This window comes from Hyperolius riggenbachi, chromosome 1, assembly GCF_040937935.1.
Source record: "Hyperolius riggenbachi isolate aHypRig1 chromosome 1, aHypRig1.pri, whole genome shotgun sequence".
In the NCBI taxonomy this organism is placed as follows: domain Eukaryota; kingdom Metazoa; phylum Chordata; class Amphibia; order Anura; family Hyperoliidae; genus Hyperolius; species Hyperolius riggenbachi.
Genome location: NC_090646.1, coordinates 447,602,775 through 447,623,382, shown reverse-complemented (window position 1 = coordinate 447,623,382; position 20,608 = coordinate 447,602,775). Strand labels below are relative to the sequence as shown.

The 20,608-nt window shown below is 41.9% G+C and overlaps 1 protein-coding gene across 1 annotated transcript in view; it reads left to right on the top strand.

The window, feature by feature from the left end:
* TMEM233 (transmembrane protein 233) overlaps positions 1-20,008 on the top strand; it is a 32,790-nt gene extending 12,782 nt beyond the window's left edge. The window contains exons 2-3 of the mRNA XM_068238723.1: positions 10,714-10,848; positions 18,863-20,008. Of these exons, the coding sequence (XP_068094824.1) occupies positions 10,714-10,848; positions 18,863-18,874 (147 nt within the window). The 3' untranslated portion in view covers positions 18,875-20,008. The remainder of the gene's footprint in view (positions 1-10,713; positions 10,849-18,862) is intronic.
* Positions 20,009-20,608: the final 600 nt, after the last annotated feature.

Genomic DNA, 20,608 nt, shown 5'->3' with positions numbered 1-20,608 from the left:
CTAGATATTTAGAAGACCTATTTGCCACATTATAGCTTGTTTTAAGTGTACTGTACATATCCTAACAACCACTGCACATATCCTAACAACCACTTGAGGCCGATGAAGTGTTCAGTGCACAAGTCTTGGAATATTTGAATTTCAAATTGAATTGAAAACCTGAATTGGAACCACACTTAAAAATAAATAAAAAAATCAGAGGCGTAACTATATGTATGGGGCCCCCCTACAAAAACAAGTCCATGGCCCCTGACCCTCCCCTCAAAGGACCAGGCAGGAGGTGGGTAAACAAACATCCCTGGCACCCCCTCTCATCATGCAGAGTAGCGCATGTAATGTTACCTGCTTCAAGTGCAGCAGTCTCCTCCGTGCATCACAGCACACTCTCTCTGCTGCCATTAATGGCTCCCTATCACATGACCTGCACCCTATCACATGACCGATGCAAGTCATGTGATCCGGAGCTGATTGAAGGGCAGCTGCTGTGATGCACATATATTTTCCGTGCTGGAAGGAAGTAAATATAATGCTCCCTGTGCAACTCTGCATGCAGATGGGAGGAGGAGGGGTTCCCAAAGCCCCTGGGCCCCCCTGGTGTTGCAGGGGCTATTGCTACATCCATGCCTGCAGCACCACATTGCTTCCCTTATCACTGGGATGGATGATAATCTTCAAGGCTTTTTTCAATTCATCCAATGCCCTTTGTTCACTTGATGATAAATAGTTAACCTGTGGACATAAAGTCAAAGCCTCTCAGCTCTTTCTCAATAAACACAAAGTCAGGGTTAGTTGATAACGGTCATAGGCAAACTCAGGGGGGATATTACAGCTGCCCAGAATCCCCCCTCAGACCAGGGCCGGTGCAGTGTCTGGGGACAGGCACAAGTTGAGACACCAGAATATCTGCAGGCATCCTGCAGCCCACAGCACTGCCCCTTTCTTTCCCTGCTACAGTTGACTTTGGATGTAGCAGCAGTGTGTGTACAGAGCATGGAGCAGCTCTGGGGAACTTAACAGAGTCAGGTATGAGCACAGCCCTGTGCCCTGCTATGTGAATGCCTCACTTTCCCCTTCATTAGCAATGTCGGCTATCCTCATTATTACCTGTATCCAAACTGCTCCGGATCGATCCCATTGTCAGTCAGTTGGATGGGAAATTGCAATATGTGTACCCAGCATGATGTCCTACCATAGTATTATACTGTATTGTGTGTGGCTGAGGGAGACCGTTCAGGAATCCCCCCTTGAAAATCCTGGGTTTGCCCCTGACAGTGGCATGAATAATGATTACTTCTTAAGTTTTGTGGGTTGGGGAGGGTAGGGGACAAATAGGGGGTTTCTGGCTCATCTCTTACATCATTGCAGGGCTCACCATACATGTTATCATAGAGTAAATCAGGGTCAGGCAGACTGTTCAATAGTTCAAACTGATGCTGAATGATTGAAGCTATCATCTCTATCGCTATCAAGCATTGCCTTGTCATCATATAAGGTTTAGAGGACAGTCAGGACACTGCGGTCCTCAAGTATTAACCCAGTAGCCATTATTTCTTCACCACTAAATTGCTGGTTGTCCTCATACATAAGTCTCAAAAGGACTTTACTCGAAAGGAAGAGATTTGATAAATGCAAATTTATGAGGGAATTTGATGTCCTCCTTGTTTATTCACCCTCAGATATGAAGTATGCCATGATTCACAGATATAGATAGAAGTCAAGACACTAATACATAAGCACAAATAATTTAGAATTCTAAGATGTTCCTACTATCATTGCCAAAATGGAGGGTCATGGCTACATATTTTCCAGTGTAACTTTGATTCGGGAGATATTACCCTATTTATTCATATACACAAGAAGAAATGAAGGAGTGAAGATTTACTCAATATACGTCTTTAAAGTCATTAACCAGACTAACAGAAAAGACATTCCCTCCAATAGAGGGAATAGTGCACCCATACATAAAGTGGATATAAAAAGAAGCAGTAAATTGGTTTAAAAGGACTATAACAATAGAAAACTTTTATTAAATGTCATAATTAAGTTGCTGGGTTACTATAAAATAATGCCATATCAAAATTGGCAAAAGTGAATAGTACAAAACACAGACAGTTTAAAAGCAACACAAAAGCCAAGACCAATAAGCAATGCTGACAAAGAAAAGCTGCTGCCTAGAGATACACTGGCCACTGTCAACATATCAGACCATACTGTACCCATACTGTAACCTTGCATTCACAAGACATTCACATCAGTTGCCCTTTTTCCCCGCTATCTATGAATGCATCAGCACCTGCCACCTAGCCCAACATGTTTCACCTCCATATACATATAGCTGTGAGGCTGTGCTATGATCTCTGAGATATCGGGGAAAAGGGCAACGGCCCAGTGATACAGTGAACCTTCTGGTTTCTTAAAGTGTGTTATATTTAGATATCCCATTCTCTTTCTAAGGCAGTTATATTTATAGGCAGCACAGGCACTTGTTTTTAGAATAATAATGTAAAGTTAAGTTTTATTAGACTATTGTCTCCTACAAAAAGCGTACATTTGTGTATTTATATGGAGGAAGTCCACAGATAATGGGGCACCCCTTTAAAAATGAAAGTAGCCAAGGTTAGAACTGCGTGGCTTAGATTGTTAGCAAGTGAGGTCCTGCAAGCGAGATGCATCTGCTCATGAATGTTCAATATGCAGCCGGCACAGATAAGCAAAACACCTCAGAGCGGTACAATACTATCACCAACTCCTGTGTGTAACAGCTGATGCCTTCCTGTAATGGGAGGTGGAAAGAAGTACTGCTAGTGTTTCCCACTTTAGCTAACAACATCAACTTTCTCTAAAGAGTGATACTACTATTAATTGATCCATCAGTGTCTTGTCGTTTATACAGACTTACAGTTACTTAAAGAAGCACTTCATGTTTGACTGTCTGGTGTGAAACAGGATCAATGTTCATTGAGTATGTGATAACATTGTAACAAATGTGTGTATGTTTTTCGACATACAATTATAATAAATATATTTTTAGTGCTACCATTTTTGTATACGATAGTAAGATGTTAGAGCTAAATAAATACTGAAGAACTAATAATAATAAATAGTAGGACCAAGTATGCCACAACACAGGTCACAAAAAGACACAAATGGATGGAGCTGAGCTCGTCCAGAGACGCCAGAGGTCACCGCTCAGGCCCTGGTGGGCCAATTTGAATTTTTTTTTTTAAATATGCAGCTAGCACTTTGCTAGCTGCGTGTTTCTCCGATTGCCGCCGCTCGCCGCCGATCCACCGCTACCCGACGCGAAAGAGGGCCCCCCCGCAGACCCCGTCCGCAGCCTGGCCAATCAGTGCCAGGCAGTGCTGAGGGGTGGATCGGGACTCCGTCTGACGTCACGACATCGATGACGTAGATGACGTCAGTCCGATCGTCGCCATGGCGACGGGGGAAGCCCTAAAGGAAATCCCATTCAGAACGGGATTTCCGGACGGGTCTTCACGCCGGCGGCGATAGGAAGGGTGGGAGGGATGGAGCAGGGAGGGGGGAAGCATGTAGCTAGTGAAAGGCTATGTACATGAAAAAAAAAATTAGGTCAAAAAAACCCTCCCGCGGTTGTGCGCAGCATGGAATCAGAACGCCAGGGAGGTTAATGATGTCTTACTGGCGTTGATTCCCAAAAGACAGGTAAAATTTACATGTACACACAGTGCCCATAAATTTTGCCAGCATTTACACAGGCAATGTAACGTGGGTTATGCAAATAGCCATACTCACGTTACATACTCAATACAAGTGTTACTTCAATATTGTGCATTACACAGATAGCATAACATGCATTATGCAAGCATCGGGTACATTTTGTACATAATGCAAGTTGCGTTTCTTACACAACACACATTATACAGTCACAAACAGTCAGTTCAAATAGTCACTGCTGGCTGGAACTAGTTTCTAGACACTCCATCCAACTAGTTGCTAAAAACAGACTTACATTACGAGCTACAGTTTCCAGATTCCAGTTACTACTTCTAAACACTTAGAGACTCAAAATAGTCAATGTTTTTGGGCACTTTTCCTGGCAACCGTTGCTCCAAATGCAAGTTTCTTTCTTGCAGCTAGTAACCGCATTTCGAGACTAGTAACAGCAACTAGTTTCCATGACTAAGTTGCCTATCACAACAACTAGTTCGCAAATCTATGTTATCCATGTGACATGGCCTTAAAGTGTACTTGAAGTGACATGATGAAATGAACTTAGAATACATATAATAGTGTTCCTGATAACAAATTGTCTGAAGTCCCTTTCTGTTTGATAGTACAGGAAGTGATAAGGCTCATACACATGTATCAACAATCTGCCCAACTATCTTTCAAACTTGGTCGGTTGGAAGATAGTTGGGAGTGTGTACAGCTGGCAAACAACCAGACGACCAACTGATAACAGGTTGTTTGCCAGATCCCACCGGTGGATCAATCTGCCCAACTATCATGCAGGTTTGAACATGTGTACAAGCCTTTAAAAAGTTAGAGTTGTCATCTATGCAAAAGAGCTGGTAGAACAGCATGTCTAATTTAGTCCAGTTTCCTAGAAAGTAAATAGAATGCAAAATGCAATTATCTGACAGAGAAAGTTTCTAAATAGAAAAGACAGAGATGATGAGAGGCTGGAGATAATACTTACCCAGCCTGCTTTGTCCCTAAAGCACTGGGAAAAGCTATATAAAGTAGAAGAAACAGCTCTAGACAACCAGGGAAATGGGAATATTACTAGACAAACAGAGGGGAAACTATAATGGGCACTTCATAAGGACCACTATAAGAGGCATAGGTGAGTATAAGGAGGCACAGCACAGAAGCCACAGTTCAGGGTCACCCTATGGGGGCACAGCACGGGGTGAATCGAAGAGAGGTACTGCAATAGAGGTGCACAGCATAGGCGCCAGTATAAGGGGGCACAACATGGGGGGGAGCAACAGATATGAAGGCACTATAAGGAGGACATATAATAGGGAGTATTTAATGGGGCAACTAAGAGGTAGACATGTGAAATAGGGATATGTAAAAGGGAAACCTTAATAATTAGGATGCAGTGGCAACAAAACATGGGGCTAGTACAATGAAAATACTGTTTAACCACACCCAATTTTGAGGCCACACCCCATATATTAAAATGCCCAATAACCCTTCCTGTTAACCTCATCTTCCCATTGTTTTTATTATTACAGTTGGGGAAAAGGTGGAAAAAAACACAAAGCAGCAGAAATATACCTTTACTTCAGAATCAAATATGGCCAGCATACAATGTAGTAGGGACACAGTTTAAGTATTGTGATAAATGGTATAAATAGTCAAATACATTTTGTGTTTTTAATCTATTTTAAAACTATAATGTGGGAAATCAACTAAACAGTGTTTGCTTTGTCTTCTTTTTTTAATATAAAGTTGTCTTCTGGTCCATAAGGTAAAGTTGAAAAAAAAGGTTTGGTGAAGGGAAAGCAATTTCATGTAATTATTACTGATTGCTAATTTCATTTTTTATTTATTATTAGTGCTGTTTGTAAAAATGTTTTTGAACTGGCCTCATGGCTTCCCTACAGATTAGGTCATTTTTCATACACTGGAAATGTGCCAACTATTATTCTTTTACTTCGTAGATTACCTTGTCAATCTTTGCATTTTTTTAAAGTATACAACTGAATATAATAACCGAATTTTGCATTATCGTGACAAGGCAGGCCCAGCAGCTATTAATATTATTATCATCCCCATTATAATTGACTTCCATTGACTATCATCTTCTGTTTCATTATACAAAGTAAGAAACAAGTATGGGTGCATAGTAAAAAAGTGATAAACCACAGTGTAAGTGATTAGCACAAACAATATCTAACAAAAACATATATTTACAAGAAACAAAATAATTAATTCATAAAACTTTTCTAATAAATTATCTTGTCTTATCTGTTTTTATATTATTATTTAAAACTTTGTAAACATTCAAGATGGCAAAAAAGTTCTAAAAGCAAAGTGAGAAAGGGCTGCCATGGCCCAGAACCAACTGCATGCTGCACCACAGGTGGGGTAGAGTGGGCAGCCCTCCCCTTTGCCCTCAGCACCGGGTCAACCTCCCACTACTACTACCCAAATTAAATACAAGGAAAGGCAATGACATACCGTAATGGTCTTGATTCAGATATTAAGAGAGCAGTAGCTTTTTTAGTAAGACTGGCTGACCGGCTGTTTCTGTGAAGTGGTTGTGGCAAAACCCAAGCTAAATAATAAAACAGAAATTCAGTATACAGATTTTGTATGGATAAGTCATTGCAGTACTTATGAAAATCTTGTAGGTTCTAGAGAAGCTTTTAGTATGGGGATGAAGGATGTGGAAAACTGAGGAATTCGAGTTGGTATGCAATTTTATTCACCCATTTTACTTTCTTTCTATGATAGAAATAACTAAAAGAGTTACAAATCACTGTCTGGGCTCCTTATTATATGTATATGCCAACTAGACATTGCCCACCAGCTGTGTGCTTGGAAACAACCAACTACACAGTAATCCCAGGGGTTTTAAAGGAAGGAGGGGGGTAGAGGGCTTCGCAAACAACTAATTTTGACATAAGTATGACATGGACATACTGTGCCCATTGTGTACTTGCACATGTTGCATACTTACATCCTTTTTAGATAGAAACTGCTTTGACATCTCACAACATAAATGATGTGAATAAGTCCTGGTATGGGAAAGCAAAGTGGGATCCATCTGTGGGGTATCCCTTGAAAAATAAGGCTCTTTGGGCCTGATGCACAACAGTACGGTAAAGTTGCTGTGCGCAGGATTAAAGTGTGCGGCGCTAAATGGTTAACATTTGGTGCTTTGGTGGTGTTAGTAAATATAAAATTGCCGTGCACTCCCTGCACACCACAACTTAACCACACCGCCAGGCCCCAAATGAATAAATACTAATTTTACAAGTAAATCCCCAAGAGCACCACAATATATATAAATGCACACTGTATGTATTTGAAAAAAATACATATTTTATTTTAGTTTTCTTTACTAAGTAAGGCTTTGTTCACATGTAAAATTGAAATCGCTGATGCCAGCGATTTTCAATTTTTTTTGTGCGTTTTTTTTCTCCTCCCGGTGCTTAGCTGTGGGCTGTGATTTTGTATAAATCACTTTTCAAAACACTTTTGCAGAGCAATTAGTCTTTTCACTTCCTGACTCAAGTCAGGAAGTGAACTCTTTAACCCGGAAAATAATAAATACAATGGCCTCAATTCACTAAGCTTATCTCCTGTCTTTGATAACATTTCTATAGTTATCACCATTGTGATGAGGCACGTAGTATTAGGGAAACATTTTACCTCAGGCAAACCTAAAGTTAACTCTTCTAACTTTAAGTTAACTCTTAAATCCTTAAAATAACTCCAGAATTCTAAAGTTAAAGACAGGCTGTTAATTAACTGTGAGTGAAAATAACTACAGAAGAGGTAACTTAACTACAGAAGAGGTAACTTAACTACAGAGGAGGTAACTTAAAGAGACTCCGTAACAAAAATTACACCGTTTTTTCTACCATCCTACAAGTTCCTAAACCTGTTCTAATGTACTCTGGCTTACTGCAGCACTTTCTACTTTCACTGTCTCTGTATCTTTCCCCTGTCAGACTTGTCACCCTGTGTCTGGAAGGCTGCCAACTCTTCCGTGCTGGTCTGTTTATGCACACCCCTCCAGGCCCCTCTCTGCACACTCCAGTGTGTGTGTTATTTACATAAGCCAGCAGGTCTCTGCTATCTTATCAGTGATAGAAGAGAGCTGGATAAAAATCCTCCTCTGTTAAGCCGCATCTACACGAGTAGATGCGGCCGCGATGCTCCTTATCAATCGAGCCGCTGATGCGGCTCGATTGATAAGATCCGACAGGACGGATCTCCGCACCGCCGATTCCCTGCTCGCTCCCCGCGAGGGGACAATGGTAGGGAATCGAGCGGAAGATAAGCGGCGCCGGCGGGGACGAGCAGGCACGAGCGGGGAATCGAATGCGGCGCACGCGCGGCGAGCGGGGACGCGGCGGGCACGCGGAAGAGGCAATCCGGCGGCTAATCGAGCCGCCGGATCGCTGCAATGTCCCATAGTGTAGATGGGGCTTTAGGCTGTGAAAGGAGCTGGGCTGACACATACTGAGGAATTAGACAGGAAGAAAGGATCAGCCTCACAGCCTGTCACTAGTATTCAGTGCAGGAGAGCGGAAGGGGACAGAAGGTAAAAACACACAAGTGATCTCTTGAGATACAAAATGAAGGGTGTATACAGCCTGCTTGTGTATGGATGTATTTTTTATGTGTGGACATGCTGTACATCAACCTACTTCCTGTTTTGGTGGCCATTTTGTTTGTTTCCAAACAAACTTTTTAAAACTGTTTTTGACTACTTTTAATGCGGCGGGGAGCGGCAAAATTGTGGCAGAGGGGAATAGGAGGTGTCCCCTAACACACTGGTATGTTTACTTTTGTGCGATTTTAACAATACAGATTCTCTTTAAGAATGAAGAGATAAGATAACTCTCTCACTGTGTGGTAATAAGTTTTCTCTTGCCTTATTATCTCCAGCATGATCTTAGTGAATTGAGGCCTATGGCCTCAATTCACTAAGATCATGCTGGAGATAATAAGGCAAGAGAAAACTTACCTCCACACAGTAAGAGAGTTATCTTATCTCTTCATTCCTTAAAGTGGATCCGAGGTGAACTTTTACTCATTTCATAATTGTGTTCCTTTCCTATTGTTTATAGGGCATTCCTCAAGCCAAATAATTTTTTGTTTTTGTTTTAATACTCGAATTCCCTATAAACTAAATAAACCACGCCCACAGGTTTTCAGAGAGCCTTGGCAGTAGCAAGGGCTCATGGGAGCTCAGTCTGAGCAGGAGGAGGAGGAGGTGTTACTAGCCATTGATTTCAGAGGCAGAGGGGAGGAGGGAGGAGGGGGGATTAGGTTTTTTTCACAGGCTTAGTGATCAAGATACAGGTAAGCCTGCCTCTGTGTAATGTTTACAAACAACATGGCTGCTGTCATTGTATCACAGGAAGAAATAATCATTTTCTATTAAAGCTGTTTGCAGCTAGATTCGCTATGTAAACTATCTAAACTTTAGATAAGATATATAGACAAGTTACTTGTTATAGTTAGTTTTTCATCTCAGATCCGCTTTAAGTTACCTCCTCTGTAGTTAATTTACCTTCTCTGTAGTTAATTTACCTCCTCTGTAGTTATTTTCACACGCAGTTAATAAACAGCCTGTCTTTAACTGTGGAGTTATTTTGAGGATTGAAGAGTTAACTTAAAGACAGAAGAGTTAACTTTAAGTTTGCCTGATGTAAAATGTTTCCTGAATACGACATGCCTCATCACCATGGTGACCACTCTAGAAACGTTATTAAAGACAGGAGATAAGCTTAGTGAATTGAGGCCATTGTATTTATTCTTAAAAACGCTGGGGAAATCGCTATACAAAGCACTTTTTGAAGCGCTTTGCGATTTCCCTATACCTTCCATTGAACAAAAATGCCCAGAAAATGGTACAGGCAGCACTTTGCTGATCAGAAATGAACCGCTCAGATGTGAACACTCTCATAGGGAATCATTGCACAAGCTTTTTAGAGTGGTTTTCAAAATCACTGCTGCTTGAAAAAAATGGCAAAAACACCCTAGGTGTGAACAAGCCCTAAGCGTTACATTTCTTGTAACATAGAGGAAAAATAAAACAACAGTGCACAGAAGAGAAATCGCACACCACTCATGAGGTGCTGAGCCAATTGCAAAAGTCCAAGAAAATCCAGAGGGTTCGCACACAACTCGTTGGCTATAGAATGGATACGTGTCACATTTCTTGAATATACAGGAATTGGTTATAACTGAGTGTGCGAACCCTCTAGATTTTCTTAGATAAAATAACAGGGTAAGCAAAAGCCACCTAATATGGTATTAAACATTATATGTGAGCAGAAAGACAATGGTCCTACTCACATTGGATGTTTTCCCATTGCAACTAATGAATTTGCATATGGGTGAGTCCTGTCACCCACTCGGGTCTCTATATTTCTATCAGTCACTCTCCAAGATGCAGGTTGTTTTGGGAAAAGGGGCAGGGTGATCTGAAAGTGGAAAAAAAGCAACTACAGGCAGTACATGAGCTAACAATTTGTGTTGTTGTTATGTTATTGTGATTATATTCTCTGGGTGTCTCTAAAAATTGTTAGCTCACTTGTCTAAGGGCTGGTTCACACAGACGCTTGGCAGCGTTTACCGCCAAGCGTTCGGGACTCGTCGGCTAAACGCTCCCATTTAAGTGAATGGGAGCGATTAGCATCGCGCGGTTACCGTCGATTGCCGTCGATTGCGCAAACGCAGCGTTCCGATCCCGATTTAATGCGTCGTTTCGGCCAGCCCTAGAAGCAGCATGCGGCATCCAGGGCCGACAATCGCCGTACCGCCGCCCCCGAACTAGACGTCACATGACTCCGCTGAATGCCTCCGTCTGAACCAGCCCTAAAGGTGGCCTCGCAAGATACAATCAAGTTGTTTTTAGTAAAAATGATCAGTGATGATAGTTTTAATATACAAGATCTGTAAGAAGTTAAAAAAGCTGAGATAATAAATGAACACTACATAAAAGATGATCTAAAATTGTGCATTTCAACATTGCAGGCTTTAAACAGCTACAATGATGGAGATCTCGATGGAGCACAAAGGTTGGGACGCAATGCCTTGTATGTTTCAATTGCATCAATAATCATTGGTCTCCTGGTTATTGCAACATATTGTATTGTTCATTATACAACGGTATGTCACCTTTTCTATTACAACCTTATAGAAAATAACAATGCTAGGCAAATTTTAGATTGTTTACATACTGTAGCTAGAAAACCATGTTTGCAGCACATGATGTAAAACTGCCAGTAACAAAGGGGAATATAAAATGGTCCTGTTATTGGAGGTCCAATCAGAGAAAGAGGTTGTTCAGACAGACCTTTGACTTAAGTTCAGCTGAAAATCCCAGTAAAAATAGGGAATACCCACACAAATTAGCTTGTTATAGAGTTTTCACTATGGGACCAAGGGGTTGTGTAGGTGGATCTTTAACATTAGCTTCAGTGCAGGCCAGTGCAGGTCAGCTTTGACCATATTGCACCCACATCATTATAAATAGAAAATACGACCTATCTAGTAGCTACTCCTCCATCATTGTTTAACGTTTTTGATAAGTGGGTTGCTGCATGAAAATTAGGCTACCTCCATCTTTAAACATGTAAAATGCAAAAGCATACAAGAGCATGTAAAAATGCAAATGCAAGTGTTTTTCCTGCAATTTAGTTTTCATTTGTGATTTTACATTAAAATGTCATTTTAAGTATTGTGCAAGCATTACCAGTTTTTGATTTTTAGTCTGTGTAGAAACATACTGCTTAGCGCTCTGCTACGCAGTATGCTGCAGCTCCCAGCAGGAACTGCAATAGTGGTTTCAACCCGGATTTGTTAATGCATTGGATCACTAAAGAGGCCATCAACATTGACTTTTCACTCCAGTCAGTCATAAAGCCATTAGTCATTAGCTCATTCACTTGAAAACCCATGAGGCGTCCATACCTTCAGTGAGACCCTAGCCAATTCTGCACAATATCTGAGGAAGTGGGCCAGACCCCCAAAATGCGTTGTTTATGTGTCAATAAAATATTTCTATTCTAAACCTAGAATCTGACTTTTTATGAGGTAAGTGTATGAACTTAACTATTTTTACATCGTTGTTGTACTATTCTAACTGATAATGGATGCCTCCTATTACTCTCCCATTGTTACATTATTGGCAGCCTACCTATTCCTCTTCCCCATTAGGTAACCCCACCCTATTCCCCTTTCTTTTCTTTTCCTGCTAACATCCCAATTGGCCAATTGGAGAGCAACCACAACAAATCAGGAACTGAATGGAAACAGGCTTTCTCCACAAGTGTTTTAAAAGCCCTTTTCCACTAGCTGCGATGTAATCCAAAAATCAGATCGCTAGCGTTACCAATTCCCAACAGCACTTAACAAGTAAATTGCTGTGCTGGTTTTCCACTAGTGCAATTGATTTTTTTCCAAATTGCAATTGGTGGCCTTCAGCACTTTCACTGCATTTGTGCTTCTACATAAAGTATAGGAGCACATGGAAATTGCATAGCAATTGTGCCTCTATGTAATTTTCTCTGCAATTTGGCAATTTAAACTCAATGGTTTTTTTTCTCTTGTTGGGAATTGCAAATGCATCACAATCACGTCATATTACTCGACCGATCGGATGGCAGCGAAATTGCAGGAGTGGAAATAGCTAGTGGAACAGGGCCCTAAGTTTGTTGCTACTTTCAGCAGCTGAACCATGTGAATTGTTGCACATTGCATTACTCTGTACAGCTAACTGGACTATAAACAAGGTGATGCATAGAATAATTAAATTTACTGTTTTGAATTGAGGTTGTTGTGGAGAAATCTACTAAGAGTTCTTACCCTGTTGTCCATTCTCTATCCTCTCTTAAGGTTTTCCAGTTATGAATGATTGTTTTGGGCAACAAAAATTAAATATAAAGCATTTTTAAACAAAGCAGAATCAGAAGGGCCAGCCCTTGTGAGAAAGCACTGGAATCTGCAGGGGACCAATATTAGTGAACTACATATAGAATTAAAGAGGAACTTTAACAAAGGATTGAACTTCAACTTAATCAGTGGCTGATACCCCCTTTCACATCAGAAATCTTTACCTTTACTCAAATAGATCACCAGCGACATCTGACATGGCTGATATTGTGATGAAACCCCTCGCACAATGTGATGTCATGACCAAGGTCCTAACATTCTATACAGATCACCTGGCAGAACTAAAGATGTCAACTCCAGTGATGTTTCAGAATATAAATCAGAGAGAGTAAAGATTTTACAAGGGGCAAACACTGACTAAATAATCTATACATTTATATTGTAAACAATATCAATTTAATTTATTGTTATTTTTACTGCAGTTCCTCTTTAAATATCATGTTTGGTGACATTTAACATAGTTTTTAATTTTAACAGGGAAGGATCAGATTACATCCTTTAGCATGTAATGTATGTATAACCTTTCATGTGATACTCAGGGTCTAAATCAATGCTTTATGCAAACTACATGGAGTCAGCAAATATTCCTTATTTTTACCACCTCCTAATTTGTACCCATAGCAGTTTGTGTACACAGAACATGACATCACTTCTGTTACTAAGTTCTGTAAAAGTTATGGGACTCAAAATAGATGTTCCTCATCTAGATGCATACTCATTGGATTACACTGCATAGTGAAACTGGAACAGAGTAATAAATAAAGACATAATATGGCACTTTTTATTTTGGCACCTTTTTATTTTGAAAATATGTAAGGAGAGAAGATAAGATATGGATTAGATAATACTGACCGTGATCTCTGATAAAAAGTCATCATAGATTTTCTGCATCGTCACAGTCACAGTGATTATTTTACCAGACCAGGCCTGGTTATGTAATAGTTCTAATCAGTTGCTGGGTACTGGGCTTCAATTCAGATCACACATAGAGAAGCATTTAAAAAAAACAAAAACGTAATAAAACATTTACTGAAAAGTGTTTTTCAGGTTGAGTCATAGCAATAAAGATTTGGATTTGTTTTGCTTTGAGGAAACAATGAAAGAGAAGCTTAAGTGGCATGGGAAATGATGAGATAGACATGTGTATGTATAGTGCATGGCACACAAATAAATATACTGTGTTGCTTTTCTTTTTCTCTGCCTGAAAGAGTTAATATTCAGCTATGCAACTAACAGTTTTACTCCAATCAGGACCCAATCAGACTATAGCATAGCCATAAAACAGTTTCCTGGCAGAGAACTGGGCTTATGAGGATGGATAAAAAGGTCAAAAGTTCATTTTTCATATTTTAGCTCTCTGAGACACAGCACAGACTGTTTTGTTGAACTGAGACAAAACAATAAATCTATTTTTTAAGTTTTTATACATAACATGTGGAATATCTAAAGTCATTTTTAAGAGTAGAAGGAAAGATACAATTGTTTCTCTCATCAGTTTTTTTTTCACTTAAGTTTCACTTTAACTACTCTAAGACCGGCTGACGCCAATGGGTGTGGCCGCGGCAGCAGCCCCAGGACTGCCTAATGCCAATTGGCATCAATTCCTGGGGCGGCACTTTGCAGGAGATCACGCGCAGGCTGCACGCGAATCTCCTTCTCAGGGGGCGGAGCTCCGCCCCCTCTTCAGTCTCTGACTGTTAGACGGCGTGATCGCCGTCTATTTACACAGTGCAGAGCTGCGACCAGCAGCAGTGCTGCACCCCCCCTGGGGGACAAGAGAGCGATCGGCTCTCATAGTCAGAAGCCTATGACAGCCGATCACATGATTGGCCGGCTGGGGGAGGGAGCAGATTGGAGAGAAACAAAGGAATACAAAAATAGTAAAAATCATTTAAAATAGTGAACATAAATATTGATTAAAAAAAAATAAACACGGGGGGGGGGGGGGGGGGTGATCAGACCCCACCAACAGAGAGCTCTGTTGGTGGGGTGAAAAGGGGGGGGAATCACTCATGTGCTGTGTTGTTCGGCCCTGCAGCTGTGCCTTAAAGCTGCAGTGGCCAATTATGAAACAAACAGCCTGGTTTTTAGGGGGGTTTACCACTGTGGTCCTCAAGTGGTTAAACACTGAGGCCGATTTTACACCTAAACAATGTGGTGATTGCATGGTAGGGGAACCTGCCGCTACATCACTGCACTGCAGAAATCTATGTTCATATCACCCTGCGCCACGGTGTGGTGACAGGGTCCTATGCACAGCACTGCCCCACGGCTAATGATGTACTCCCTGCTGGTCCGTGCATGTGTGCTGCGTCGCACTGCGTTCCCGTTGTTCACACTTCCATTGGCAGTCATGTGACACAGGGAGAGATAAAATTACAACTAGTGATTACCGTATTTCGCGCCGTATAAGACGCTCCGGAATGTAAGACGCACCCAGGTGAAAAAAAAATACTGAACCTGGTGCGTCCATATTCCAGGAGCGTCTTGTACATGTCCTTCTGTGTGTCCTCATGTGTGCTCCTGTGCCCCCCATATACCCATGTGTCCTTCTGTGTGTCCTCATGTGCCCCCATGTGTCCTTCTGTGCCCCCATGTGTCCAACTGTGCCTCCCATGTGCCCCCCATGTGTACTTCTGTGCCCCCCATGTGTCCTCCTGTGTGTTCTCATGTGCCCCCCATGTGTCCTCCTGTGCCCTCCATGTGTACTTCTGTGCCCCCCATGTCATCCTGTGTGTCCTCATATGTGCTCCTGTGCCCCTATATGTCCTTCTGTGTGTCCTATGTGCTCCTGTGCCCCTATATGTCCTCCTGGGCCCTCCATGTGCCCCCATGTGTCTTTATGTGCCCCCTCATGTGTGCTCCTATGCCCCCCATATGTGCTCCTATACCCCTCATATGTCCTCCTGTGCCCCCATATGTGTCCTCCTGTGTGTTCTCATGTGCCCCCCCATGTGTCCTCCTGTGCCCTCCATGTGTCCTGCTGTGTCCTCATGTGCCCCCCATGTGTACTTCTGTGCCCCTCCCATGTCCTCCTGTGTGTCCTCATATGTGCTCCTGTGCCCCTATATGTCCTCCTGTGCCCTCCATGTGTCCTCATGTGCCCCCATGTCTTTCTGTGCCCCCTCATGTGTGCTCCTATGCCCCCCATATGTGCTCCTATGCCCCTCATATGTCCTCCTGTGCCCCCATATGTGTCCTCCTGTGTGTTCTCATGTGCCCCCCATGTGTCCTCCTGTGCCCTCCATGTGTCCTTCTGTGTCCTCATGTGCCCTCCATGTGTACTTCTGTGCCCCCCCCCCCCCATGTCCTCCTGTGTGTCCTCATATGTGCTCCTGTGCCCCTATATGTCCTATGTCCTCCTGTGTGTCCTCATATGTGCTCCTGTGCCCCTATATGTCTTTCTGTGCCCCCTCATGTGTGCTCCTATGCCCCCCATATGTGCTCCTATGCCCCTCATATGTCCTCCTGTGCCCCCCATATGTCCTCCTGTGCCCCCATGTGTCCTTCTGTGCCCCCATGTGTCCAACAGTGCCTCCCATGTGCCCCCCATGTGTACTTCTGTGCCCCCCATGTGTCCTCCTGTGTCCTCCTGTGTGTTCTCATGTGCCCCCCATGTGTCCTCCTGTGCCCTCCATGTGTCCTGCTGTGTCCTCATGTGCCCCCCATGTGTACTTCTGTGCCCCCCATGTCCTCCTGTGTGTCCTCATATGTGCTCCTGTGCCCCTATATGTCCTTCTGTGTGTCCTCATATGTGCTCCTGTGCCCCTATATGTCCTCCTGGGCCCTCCATGTGCCCCCATGTGTCTTTATGTGCCCCCTCATGTGTGCTCCTATGCCCCCCATATGTGCTCCTATACCCCTCATATGTCCTCCTGTGCCCCCATATGTGTCCTCCTGTGTGTTCTCATGTGCCCCCCCATGTGTCCTCCTGTGCCCTCCATGTGTCCTTCTGTGTCCTCATGTGCCCCCCATGTGTACTTCTGTGCCCCCCCATGTCCTCCTGTGTGTCCTCATATGTGCTCCTGTGCCCCTATATGTCCTCCTGTGCCCTCCATGTGTCCTCATGTGCCCCCATGTCTTTCTGTGCCCCCTCATGTGTGCTCCTATGCCCCCCATATGTGCTCCTATGCCCCTCACATGTCCTCCTGTGCCCCCATATGTGTCCTCCTGTGTGTTCTCATGTGCCCCCCATGTGTCCTCCTGTGCCCTCCATGTGTCCTTCTGTGTCCTCATGTGCCCTCCATGTGTACTTCTGTGCCCCCCCCCATGTCCTCCTGTGTGTCCTCATATGTGCTCCTGTGCCCCTATATGTCCTATGTCCTCCTGTGTGTCCTCATATGTGCTCCTGTGCCCCTATATGTCTTTCTGTGCCCCCTCATGTGTGCTCCTATGCCCCCCATATGTGCTCCTATGCCCCTCATATGTCCTCCTGTGCCCCCCATATGTCCTCCTGTGCCCCCATATGTTCTTCTGTGTCCCCCATATGTCCTCCTGTGCCCCCCATATGTCCTCCTGTGCCCCTCATATGTCCTTCTGGGTGTCCTCATTTCCCCCCATGTGTCCTCTTCTTCCCCCCTCCCTTCCCCGTGCCTGCCTTCCTCCCTCCCGAGTCTCCTGGCCCCCCCGGATGGAGTGTCAATAGCGGGGGCAACTTACCTTTGGCAGGCTCCCACGCTGATCCTAGATCACTGTGCGTCATCAGTTCAAGCCGGTCACTAGAGCGAGACGTGCCTGGAAGACGGATGTCTGCAGTCATCGCAGGCGCACTGCGGCGGTAAGCTACCGATACTTATTGCTACACCTGGGGGGGGGGGCAGATACACAGGGGGGAGGCAGAGGAGGCTAGCGGGGGGCAATGATCTAGGATCAGCGCGGGAGCCTGCCAAAGGTAAGTTGCCGCCGCTATTGACACTCCATCCGGGGGGGCCAGGAGACTCGGGAGGGAGGAAGGCAAGCAGGCACAGAAAGGCAGGGAATCCCCTACGGTAGCGGGTCAGCGGTTCGGTATCGGCGGGCGTTATTAAGTCGGGGATTGCCGTATAAGACGCAGGGACGTTTTCTCCCCAATTTTGGGGGAGAAAAAGTGCGTCTTATACGGCGACAAATACGGTAGATACAAATAAGAGGGGATTAGACAGGCTAAACTCTCTAAATACATACAGAGTGCATTTCTATGTGTTTTTTTTCTTTCCTGTGCAAGAGTTCAGATCCAATTTAAGCTCTCAAAGAGCAAAAATATAATATAATTAAGGTAAGAAAAGTAATATTGAAATTACATTAATCAGGAACAGCTTATTTTGAGGATTATTTTGCTTGTAAATGTGCTAAAAGGTTATTTTTATCAGTTAGGTGATAAATAAGTCATTTATGAGAAGTTTTGTGAATTGAGCCCACTGAAGTTCTTTGCAGTCAAAGAACAATACTTTGAAGTCTTCTGAGAGATGAAAAGACCAGCACTAACTGTGTTGTCACATTTCACATAAAACACAGACGCCCCTCTGCTAATAGATTGTTCCTGTGTAGCTAAACCTTACACGCAACAAAGTAGAGCTTTTGGCTCTGATATCGAACATGAAAAGTAGGAAAATACTTACACAGGTATTAAGTAATACTTAGACATTATTTGTAGATTGTAATTTTATAACACTTAATTATTGATAGTTGTTCATTAATGTTTAGATTGATATTTGGGTTACTTAATGGAAATGTGTGGTTGCTAAGATAATGGGATCTGCAATTTTGTTTTTGTTTTTTGGGTGTATTGAATTAAAATGTTTTCATTGGGCTTTTTTTTAATGAAAATGAAACCTTCTTTTACTGGGTGCATAGGAAATGAAACAAAATGATTGATTCTCCGGTCAAAAGATACCTTTTACTATATATTTGCAGATATTATAAAACAGTATCTGATGTCTATATACACACTAATAATAAAATATATTTGATTTCCAGTACTGAATGAAATTAGTAGACTTGAGAAGGGATTGTGACTCTAACACTATATACATGAAAAACTGATTGCAGCATTTTTTCACAAATGATCGTTTTTTTATTTTTGTTTGTTTGTTTGCTTATGGTTGAATTGCATATATATTTTATGCTCAATTTAAAAAGCTTCTATATTTTTTTATGTACCATTAATCATGCTGCAACAAGTGCTATGAATTTGTCAAGATATCCTTGCATTACATTTTTATGATCATTTTATTCTTATTTTATTTTCCAGGATACGGTCTGAAGGCCAAACTTGAGCTCAAATTAGCATTAGTCTTCCATTAGGCTCTTCAGAAGTGCACATGGGACGAGGCAAGTTCATGCATACGACAGTCGTCATCTTCAAAGCAATTACTATGGATGCAGATCAATTATAAACATCTATAATTGTGTGTGCATGGATATATCCTGTTTATATATTTGTACATATATATATGTGGCTCCAGACATAAAAGCAGTTGATACTTTGCACATGGAAAAAAAATGTTTTATTGTTACCTATTCTGGCAAAACATAAGTTCTGGGGAATGTCGGATTAATTTTCATAACTTCTGACTTCCTCTGTTGGAAATATGTTGCTGGAAGATCCTTTGCCAACTTATAAAGTGATCCCGGGCTTTCTGAACCATGAAAATACTTGTGTTTTGTGCCTGCCGACTTCCTCAAACTGCTGCTGTCACGAAAGCCTAAGTGAGTTATGAATATTGCTTTTAAGAAAAAGTTCAAGTAAAGTCAAATATCTATAATTTTCAATTCATATACAGATTCAAAATCAGACAGCCCACCAAACGTATTGGTCTGTGGCCATCACTATGCTATAATTGGTCATGAAAGAGGATTTCTTAGGACTAGAACATTTCTTATTCTAACACTGTTTTTCTTCTCCTCTTACTTTTTCTAATTGTTATTACTGCTTTTACCAACAGTGATGAAATTATGTAAATGGTCCAAGGGAGTAAGAAAATTTGGCCAATCAAAACCTCTAGCTTTTGGTTAATTAAGTATCTGCCAGCTAATTGACCAGTAGCTTCTGGCTTTGATTGGTTCACTTGCTTGTTTTCTTTGTGGACCTCAGTCAGCGGAATTTTGTATGTTTGGATAACTTTTTTGCTCAGTGCTAAGTACTAATTACCAATAAGTTGAGTTCATTAAAATATTGCATTTTTTTTCTTTTTTTTATCATTTCTTTATCCGATAATACTAATCTTAATTACAATTGCAGTAAAAGATGTAGGACATGTCACTCGGCAAATGTTCACCGTAAATGTGTTTACCAGAACATTGTATTCATTTTGATAAAGATGCTGTATTTATAAATGTTGGTTTCTAGAATTTCTTAACTTTGTACTTGAGAAAATTAAATGTTAATTCTACATTCTGCCTGTGTCACATGAGCTATATATTGTTTTAGTGCAAGCAGCAAATGAAGTATTTAGTATCAGGGATGCAATTTTAGTCATTTTTGCTAAACATTATCTTCTTCATTGTCTGTACCAATGTCTATTTACCTCAAACAGCCCCAAATGAACTACTGAGATACATGGGGCCATATGCAATTCAATTTTTCACCTAAGTTTTCTCCTACGTGATATTTTCAAAACTTGAGAATAAAATACCCTTTACACCACCAGCAAGCAAACAAAAACTCAAAATAACTTTGACAGTACTGTTTCAACTACTTTTTGGTACTTTTCCATTGCAAAGTGCTAAAAAGTTAATTTAAATTGAAGATGAAAAATTATCTCCTAGGAGAAAACTCAGGAGAAAAAGTTAATTAATTGCATATGGGCCATGATCTGGTGGATGGTGGTGTTCATTACAGCACAGACGCATAGATGCTTTAAATGCAGCTATGATCAGCCAATTGCACTGCATATGGAACACACTAATGTAGAGTACTAGTACTTCATTTGCCAAAACAACCAACATGAGTTTTAGCTACATAGCCTAAACTGCCAAACATTGCTAGAGAGGGATC